Below are 9,476 nucleotides of genomic sequence, written 5' to 3'. Positions count from 1 at the left end.
TTCATTTCTGTTTTTCTTGAGTAAGAGTTTCATTTTTATCACATTGCTATTTTAAATTAAATATGAAATTTTTTTTTCCTATAAAGTATAAAATTTTGGAAAAAAAAATTTCACGAAAATCAAGCGTCACGCACAACGAGTCTGTGTGCAAAATGTCAGCTCGATTGGATCACGGGAAGTGGGTTAAAAAACGACCGAAAGATTTGCACGGTCGTAAGCGCGCAAGCAAGCAAGTCAACTTAATATAAAGGATTTAAAAACAACTAATTGAATCGTTTCGGAGGCAACACGAGCTTCCGTCTTCAGGTGGAATCGTCACAGCAGAATTACTGCATCAAGTGAAGACAACTCTAAGAGACACGAGATTATATACAGCCTGAGGGGGGCCAGGGGGGGCCGTGGTGGGGGGGACAAGCTGGTGGGGGGGAGGGGCCAGGGTGGGTCGTGGGTGGGGGGGGGGACAAGCTGGTGGGGGGGAGGAGCCAGGGTGGGTGGGGGGGGGGGACAAGCTGGTAACATCATTTCTTATGATGCAGAAGATGGCCAGTGAGTTAAACGGGGGGGGGGGGGCGGAATTTTTATTTAATTTTTTAACTACGTAACCAAAGAGTGTGAAAGAGCGCCAGCTCTCTGCACAAGGGGGATTGTGGACTGGCTCTGACGGGTGCCGCTGCAAGCTTACAAAGAGCTTGAGTGCCCAAGCGCGTGCAGAGATTTCTGGAGCGAGACTCCCCCAAATCCTTTCAAAACGCCGTCGCGTGCCGTATTAGGAGCGAGTTGTTTATCAGCTAAAGGATATTTTGAGACGCTACGGCTGTGCGCGTGTGCCTGCCGAGTTTTATTTTTATTTTCTGAAAAATAAACGCCGTACATTCTTCTGATGTGAATTGACACACACATTGTGCCAACATGGCTCCGGATGACATTAAGCCAAGGCCGACATGCTGAGCTTTCAAAGTTTCTCACTGAAGGCGATAGTGACCGAGCGTTAATTATACAGACTGGTCGGCATTGGAATTCTTTTTTACATTTTGGATTTCCCACAACCGGCATTTAATTGAACACTCGCTGCATCCCAACTGTTTTAGCATTTGCCAGGAAATATGGCCACCTCAGAGCAGAGGTCGCAAAACGGGTTTTGATTCCTTACCCGTACCCGGCCGCACCAGGGTCGCAAACGGGTACCCGTACCCGGCCGTACCTGTACCCTACCCGTACCTGGCCGGGTACGGGTATCGGGTACCTGATTGCGACCTCTGGGATGAAGCCATGTTGCAGGCGCGGGTGGGTTGATTCTAGGAACTTGAATTGTGAGAAGAGACAAGACGTTGGGAAATGAGTGACAAATGGTTACTCACCAGTGACTCACGGTCTACCCGTACCCGGCCGGTCACGGGTAGCCAGGTATCGGGTAGGGTACGGGTATCGGGTACCCGGTTCAGGGTTGCGATTTCCGCATGGAAAATGCGGAAGGAGGGTTCAAATTTTCCCGCATTTTTGCTAAAGTCAACCGCAAACGGTGGAAAGACTACTCCTATGACCGCGCGCTTTTAACAACACGTTAATGCGTTCTATTGGAAAGGATACATCATGTACATGTGCTCGTAATCACGGCTCCGCATTTGAATAAAGTATGTGGTTCTTGTGCGGAAATGCGGAAATCATATATTCATTCCAATCAGTAACTCAAAGCCCTACGTGATGCTGGGCCTTGCATGTATCCTTTCCAATAGAACGCATTAACGTGTTGTTAAAAGCGCGCGGTCATAGGAGTAGTCTTTCCACCGTTTGCGGTTGACTTTAGCAAAAATGCGGGAAAATTTGAACCCTCCTTCCGCATTTTCCATGCGGAAATCGCAACCCTGACCCGGTTGTGACCTCTGCCTCAGAGCACGGGATTCTGCCAACGCACAATACCGCCTTCCCACTGCTCCTCTCCCATGGGGTGTTGTTGTTGTTGTCTAAATGTTGTTGTTGTTGTCTAGATGTTGTTGTTGTTGTTGTCTAAATGTTGTTGTCTAGATGTTGTTGTTGTTGTTGTCTAAATGCACCGCAAAGTCACGACATCCGCTCAGCCTGCAAATTACTGGCGCAAAACGGAACTTGATTTTGATGCAGTCATTTTAGCTGTGACGGTCCCACCTGATGACGGAGACTTGTGTTGCCTCCGAAACGTCGTGATTTATTATTTTATTTTATTTCCATTATTACTTTTATTAACTTTTTTAAATTTTTTACCCACGTGACTTTACCGGGAAAAAAAAAAACCTAAGAGTTTGATTTCAAGGCCGGATGCTGAACAAATGAAGGGTTCGTGTGTGTAACGTGATAAACGATCACCTTCTAGACGACTGCTGCTGCTGCTGTCGATTGAAATTGTCGTTGTCCTGCAAAAGATCAACGGGGGCACGCCCGTCGTCATTCACTCACTTCGAACTCACGATCGCGTGCGGGCAAGCGCCGCGTATGTGCACGTTCAATCTGTTAGTTTTGTATATCGCCAGCGCGTGACATTTTCTTCACTTCCATTCTCACCACGGAAGATTGCAACATTCACCGTTTTGTTTAGTAACAGGAGCAATCCGTACGCAGCAGGGTCATTGTGCCGACGTCTGTCCACGAATGGGCACGCAGACCCCTTGTGCAGAGAGCGTACACACGCTCGCACGCACGCACGCACGCTCGCACGTTTGAAGATGGGTCCTCGCTGGTACCACGGGTTTCGTGTTCTTTAAACGTGTGTAACGTGAGGATGTATCCGGCTCACTGATGTATCACAACTCGTCACGATGATTGGCTCTGCCGGTCCTGGTCCATAGCCAATGGGGGGAACCCTAGGGGCGTGGCCCTGACGTCATGGCAAGGTGACAGCTGTTTGTAGATGATTGGTTCTGCTGGCTTTAGCCACAGCCAATGGGGAGACGAGTCAGGGGCGTGGTCCCGAGAGCCTACGATGGAGTCTGGAAGATTCCATGGAGGCTAACCAGGTTTGGTGGAAACATACCACGTGACCCGGGTATTAAATAGGGGTGGAGACGAGCGACACGTGGTCAGAACGGGAACGAACGGAGGAAGGGGGCCACGCGGGAGCGGGGCTCCGGGTTGCCACGTGGTTACGCGTCTCTCTCTCTCTCTGTCCCTCTCACGCTGCCTGTCAACAGCGTGAAGGAAAGCTGTTTATGAAAAGTGAAATAAAGACCAGATTCCAGGAGTCGCCTCAATGACCATTATTACACGTATATTAAGCTCGCCAAAAGGAGTGCTCGGATCTCAGCGAGCGTTTAATACGCGTGGCACCACGATTCGTACCTTCGAATGTGCCTCCTCATTATATCCGCTTCTCTGAGTCTCTTAAGCATCTGCCACCAGCAGATCGCAGGTACGCGTGGGAACCCACCCACCCCCCCTTCGTGCTGCTGATTGAGGGACGTTGGTTTGCGTAGAGGTCGAACCATGAACCTCTCCGATTCAGTTGCTTTATCTTCTTGGTTCTTTCGGTAAAGTCACGTAGAAGGGAAGTAATAAAATAATAAAAAAAAACATAATATTATTTAATTATTTCCCTTCTACGTGACTTTAGCGAAAGAACCAAGAAGATGAATCCCTGCAGTCACGAAAGATTTAAATCGAAACATAAAAATGTTTTATTTTTATTATTTTATTATTTCCCTTCTGCGCGACTTTAGCGAAAGAACAAAGAAGATGAATCCCTGCAGTCACGAAAGCTTTAAATCAGTTGCTTTACATTATAATTGATAACCGGAGTAAAATGCATGCAGATGAAATTTCGGCAAACTCAATCGACCGTACACAATGCGCCTATATTTTATACTTGATTGCAATTTAATTTCGCGGACAGTCTACGGAGATATGCGTGGAAAAAAACACGTCATTCCCCCCTCCCCCCCGCGCACGCTGCATTGTGCGTAGGGGGGTGGATGACGATTCGTGACGGATGATTGATTCTCAAGATTTCTTAAGTTATTGCCGCGGCAGTGAAAGTTCAGCGGGGAGTGCTTGGCGGGCCTCCCCGGGCCCGTGCGGTCATTTTCAAAAGGGGGCCGTCTCGCGTCGGCGCGTCACCTACCTGTGTGAGGTCGTGCCGGCCAGGCACACGGCGCAGAGGGTGGCGACGCGGGGGCTTGCCAAGCGCCGGCGTTGCCGCGCCCGCCGCCTCCGAGGGCAGGAAGGACTTGTCCTCGTAGACGTTGGGCGCGGTGGCGGATGCCGCCTCGCCGCCGGAGCGGGCGGCCGCCCCCGGCTCGTCACGCGCCGGCGTCCTGGCCGCGCCGCAGTGGTAGGTGCGTAACTCCTTGTTCTCCCGCTTGCAGCGCAGCACCACCGCCACCGCGGCCACGTTCAGGACGCACGACGCCGCGGCCAGCGCCACGACCGCGACGAACGGCGTCGCGAAGGCGCCGTCGCCGTCGTCGCCGTCGTCCCCGTCGCTGTCGTCCGGGAGCCGGCCCTCGGGGCGCGCGTCCATGACGAACGGCGTCGCGAAGGCATCGTCCCCGTCCCCGTCGTCGTCCCCGCCGTCGTCATCTGGGAGCCGGCCCTCGGGGCGCGTGTCCGTGACGCGCACCGTGAACGTCTTGACCGACACGAGCGGCGGCGCTCCGTCGTCCCGTGCCACCACCGTCAGGTTGTACTCGGCGGCGGCGGTCGCCCCGCGGTCCAGCCGCGTCGCCGTTGCCAGCGCGTACACCTCGCCCCCGTCCCAGGCGCGGAGCGCGAACGGCGGCGCCGCGCCGGGCCCCGCGGCCGACGCGCCCTCGAGCGTGCAGGTCACGCGCCCGTTGGCGCCCGAGTCTCGGTCCCGGATGCGGACGAAGGCCACGACGTGGCCGGGCGATGCCCCCCGGGACACGCCGACGACGGCGGCCGCGGAGTCCGCCGCGGCGTCGCCGGTCGGGCCGAGCAGCCGCACGACGGGCGCGTTGTCGTTCACGTCCAGGACGACGCACCAGCACCGTGGCGTAAGCGGGGACGGAGTCGGGCCCCCGGTCGCGCGCCCGCACGTGCATCTCGTGGGAGTCGGCCTCCTCGTGGTCCAGGGCCCCCACGAGGGTGACTAGGCCCGAGCGCGAGTCAACCGCGAAGAGGTCGCGCGCCGTCTCGTGCGCCCCCAGCATCGCCGCGTACTCCACCTCCCCGTTGGCGCCATCGTCCGGGTCCCACGCGTGGAGCCGCGCGACCAGCGTGCCCGCCGGCGCGTCCTCGGGCACCAGCGCCCGGTACACGGGCCGCTCGAAGGCGGGCGCGTTGTCGTTGGTGTCGAGGAGGCGCACGGTGAGCAGGACCGTGCCGCTGAGCGGCGGGCGGCCCCCGTCCAGCGCGGTGAGCACGTACTCGTGCGCGGCCCGGCGCTCGCGGTCCAGGGCGCGGCGCACCACCAGCACGGGCGACAAAGCGCCGCCGCCGCCGTCGCGCGTCTCCAGGGCGAAGGCGCCGTCGTCGGGCTCCATGGCGTAGCCCTGCAGCGCGTTGGCGCCGGCGTCGGGGTCGCGGGCGCCGTCCAGCGCGAAGCGCGTGCCGACCGCGGCGCTCTCGGCGACCTCGAGGAGGGCGCTCTCGGCCGGGAAGCGCGGCGCGTGGTCGTTGACGTCCAGCACGTCGACGACGACGCGCACCAGCTCGGCGGGCTGCTCCAGGACGGCGCCGAGCAGCAGGGAGCAGCCCGAGCCGGCGCTCGCCCGGCGGCACGCGGCCTCGCGGTCGAGGCGCCGGCGCACCCACACCTCGCCGCTGTCGGCGCTCACGGCGAGGTAGTCGGAGCCGTTGGTGCCCCGCAGCGCTCGGAATCGGCGCGCGCGGAATTGCTCGGCGGTGAGGCCCAGGTCGCGGGCCAGGTTCCCCACCAGCGTGCCCGGCGGCTCCTCTTCGCGGACCGAGTAGCGCGGGGGCGCCGGCGGCGAGCGGCGGGCGGAGGCGGCGACGGTGACGGCGCAGCACAGGCAGACGAGGGCGGCGCCGAGAGGATCCATTTGTCCAGGTCGGGGCGAGCCGGGGCACGAGCTGCGTGCGTGGACGGCGCCGGCCGAGGAGTCGGAATTGCGGGGAGATGAAGGGGGGAGAGGGTCGAGCAGGAATAAGGCAACGCTTGATAACAAGTATAACCCGCAAAAACAAAATTTTGGGAAAACATTTTTCACGAACATTAATTGTCACGCACAACGAGTCTGTGTGCAAAATGTCAGCTCGATTGGATCACGGGAAGTGGGTTAAAAAACGACCGAAAGATTTGCACGGTCCTAAGCAAGCAAGCAAGTGAACTTAATATCAAGGATTTAAAAACGACGACGTGGGGAAGCAGGTGATGGGGGGGAAGAACTGTTCGTTGTGATTTTTTTATTCGGATATTTTAAGTTGTGTAAATGAAATTGTGACCGGAAAATGGAAAAATTGACGATGCATAATCAATAGCGAGACTAGCTTCACTACCCGGTTTCGCCTGGGGGCTTGGATGAACCACGCCCGGCCGCCTTTGTCCCCCCACTGGCGATGTTCACACACCACGCCAGTTACTCGTTTGAGGCTGAGTCGACCTAGGGGAGGCCCAGGAGCGGTTAAAATAATCGTCACCGGCGGTGGCCGTGAGCGGGAATCGAACTCGGGTCGCCGGTTTCGTAGCGCGGCGTAGCGCTACCCGCTACACTACATTGCGTTACGCTTCCACGTGCGCGGATTTGACATCACAATTCACTTGCCGTGCAAAAAATAACTGCATTATTGAGCTCCCCCCCCCCCCCCCAAAAGTGTATTTTTAAATCCTTTATATTAAGTTCGCTTGCTTGCGTGCTTGCTTACGACCGTGCAAATCTTTCGGTCGTTTTTAAACCCACTTCCCGTGATCCAATCGAGCTGACATTTTGCACACAGACTCGTTGTGCGAGACAATTAATGTTCGTGAAAATTTTTTTCCAAAATTTTACACTGTTTAGGGAAAACAAATTAAATATTTAATTACCAATTGCTTAATACTGGCACACAATCATCTGACCCATAGGTGGCAGCCATCTCAAGCCAGAGGACGAGAGGACTCTAGCCGCCACGCATATAAAGGATTTAGAGTGAAAAACTTTGTTTTTACGGGTTATACTTGTTATAATTTGTGCATGGTGTCCAGTTTGGAACGTACCCACATGGCAAATTTCCAGTTTGTTGCATGTCGGGAAGTACGCTAAACATGTTGAACACACACAATCACAAGTTTGCCCTTTATATGAATGCAGATGTAATCTTGGCCTTGTCGAGTTGCTTGAGGTGACGCGCTCGACGGCCATCAGTGAATAGAGTGCCACGGTGAAATGCGGCGAAGTGTTTGACATACTTTAGTGCAAGCCGTCTCGTTGCTGGACACAAACATCAAGTGTTTATAACACTGGTCAACAACAACTACAACATGTTGTTTTCTGGCCTGGACTTTTGCAGCAGTGTATAGTGTAAGTGTATAGTAGTGAATAGTGTAGTGTATAGTAGTGTATAGTGTAGTGTGTAGTAGTGTATAGTGTAGTGTATAGTAGTGTATAGTGTAGTGTATCGTGTAGTAGTGTATAGTGTAAGTGTATAATGTGTAGTGTATAGTAGTGTATAGTGTAGTGTATAGTAGTGTTTCGTGTAATGTATAGTAGTGTATAGTGTAGTGCATAGTAGTGTATAGTGTAGTGTATAGTGTATAGTAGTGTATAGTGTAGTGTATCGTGTAGCAGTGTATAGTGTAAGTGTATCGTGCAGTAGTGTAAGTGTAGTTATAGTAGTGAACAGTGTAGTGTATAGTAGTGTATAGTGTAGTGTATAGTAGTGTATAGTGTAGTGTATCGTGTAGCAGTGTATAGTGTAAGTGTATAGTAGTGAACAGTGTAGTGTATAGTAGTGTATCGTGTAGTGTATAGTGTAGTGTATAGTAGTGTATAGTGTAGTGTATCGTGTAGCAGTGTATAGTGTAAGTGTATAGTAGTGAACAGTGTAGTGTATAGTAGTGTATAGTGTAGTGTATAGTAGTGTATAGTGTAGTGTATAGTGTATAGTAGTGTATAGTAGTGTATAGTGTAGTGTATCGTGTAGCAGTGTATAGTGTAAGTGTATAGTAGTGAACAGTGTAGTGTATAGTAGTGTATAGTGTAGTGTATCGTGTAGTGTGTAGTGTATAGTGTAGTGTATAGTGTAGTGTATAATGTAGTGTATAGTAGTGTATAGTGTAAGTGCATAGTAGTGAACAGTGTGGTGTATAGTAGTGTATAGTGTAGTGTATCGTGTAGTAGTGTATAGTGTCACGGCAAGCCTCGGGGTCACTTGCTGGAGTTCTTCCATTACTCGTACGGTACATAGGTTTTTTCAGTAAAGTCACGTAGGTAAAACATTAAAATTTATTTTTAAAAAAATAAGTTACTTGATACAGTAAGCGGGCTGTGACGGTTCCACCTGAAGACGGAAGCTTGTGTTGCCTCCGAAACGTCGTGATTTTTATTTTATTTTTATTTTACTTTTATTAATTTCAATTTTTTTACCTACGTGACTTTAGCAAAAAAACCTAAGAATATGAATCCTTGCAGTCAAGAAAGCTTCAAATCTAGAAATAGTAGGGTTCATCTTCTTGGTTCTTTGGGTAAAGTGACGTAGTAGAAGAAAATTAATAAACTAATAAAAAGAAAACATTAAAAATATATTCTATTATATTATTAATGAAAATAATAAAAGAATAAAAGTAAAACATGAAAAAAAATATTTTTATATTATTAATAAATATAATAAAATAATAAAAATGAAACATTAAAAGATATTATATTATTTTATTATGTTTACTTTATTTAATTATTTCCCTTCTACGTGACTTTACCGAAAAAACCTAAGAATATGAATCATTGCAGTCACGAAAGCTTCAAATCTACAAACAGCAGGGTACATTTCATTAAAGCGTGTGTTTTAAAAAAGTTAGTAATATCACTCATCATGTTCATATCCAACAACGCCGAGTGGCTAAGACATCTGGACGAGATCAAGTTGTCTGTCAAGAGCGTGAGCGCTGAGTAGCACAGGGAGGAGGAGACGCGTGTTTGGCCACGTACCCGCTACGGGATTCACCAGTCGCCGTCGAACCTGCAGCAGCAGCAGTTGGTGTAGAGCAACACAAACAATGTCGAGCAAAGCGTCGTAAGGAAGGCAAACGAGAGAGAGGTGAGAGAGAGGAGAGGCCTGGGGCGTTGAAACGAACGTCGCAGCTGTTTCTGAGGTCACGTGCTGACCACGTGGGCGGGTGAGTTGACCAGCAGCAGCAGCCAATGGGAGGGAGGCGTGACGCACGCGCGGCTCTCAGCCAATCAGGGCTCTGTCCGCCCGTGGCGCGTGCTGCCTACCCACTCGGCCAACATGGCGGCCTGGCACGACGGACGATTTGGTTGTCAGCGATCTGGAGTTGACGTTGACGTCACTGCAGCGATCCGTACTCTTTGGTTCTTTTGGTAAAGTCACGTAGG

General features: G+C 51.8%; 1 protein-coding gene across 1 annotated transcript in view; it reads right to left on the bottom strand.

The window, feature by feature from the left end:
* LOC133362333 (protocadherin-10-like) overlaps positions 1-9,165 on the bottom strand; it is an 11,275-nt gene extending 2,110 nt beyond the window's left edge. Inside the window, 3 exon segments of the mRNA XM_061581263.1 lie at positions 4,088-4,960; positions 4,962-6,018; positions 9,069-9,165. Of these exon segments, the coding sequence (XP_061437247.1) occupies positions 4,088-4,960; positions 4,962-5,987 (1,899 nt within the window). The 5' untranslated portion in view covers positions 5,988-6,018; positions 9,069-9,165.
* Between the last annotated feature and the right edge of the window lie 311 nt (positions 9,166-9,476).

The sequence above is a fragment of the Lethenteron reissneri genome, unplaced genomic scaffold (assembly GCF_015708825.2).
Source record: "Lethenteron reissneri isolate LAM-NWPU_2019-01 unplaced genomic scaffold, ASM1570882v1 scaffold_1437, whole genome shotgun sequence".
NCBI classification, from domain to species: domain Eukaryota; kingdom Metazoa; phylum Chordata; class Hyperoartia; order Petromyzontiformes; family Petromyzontidae; genus Lethenteron; species Lethenteron reissneri.
This window is presented reverse-complemented; position numbering and strand designations above follow the sequence as displayed.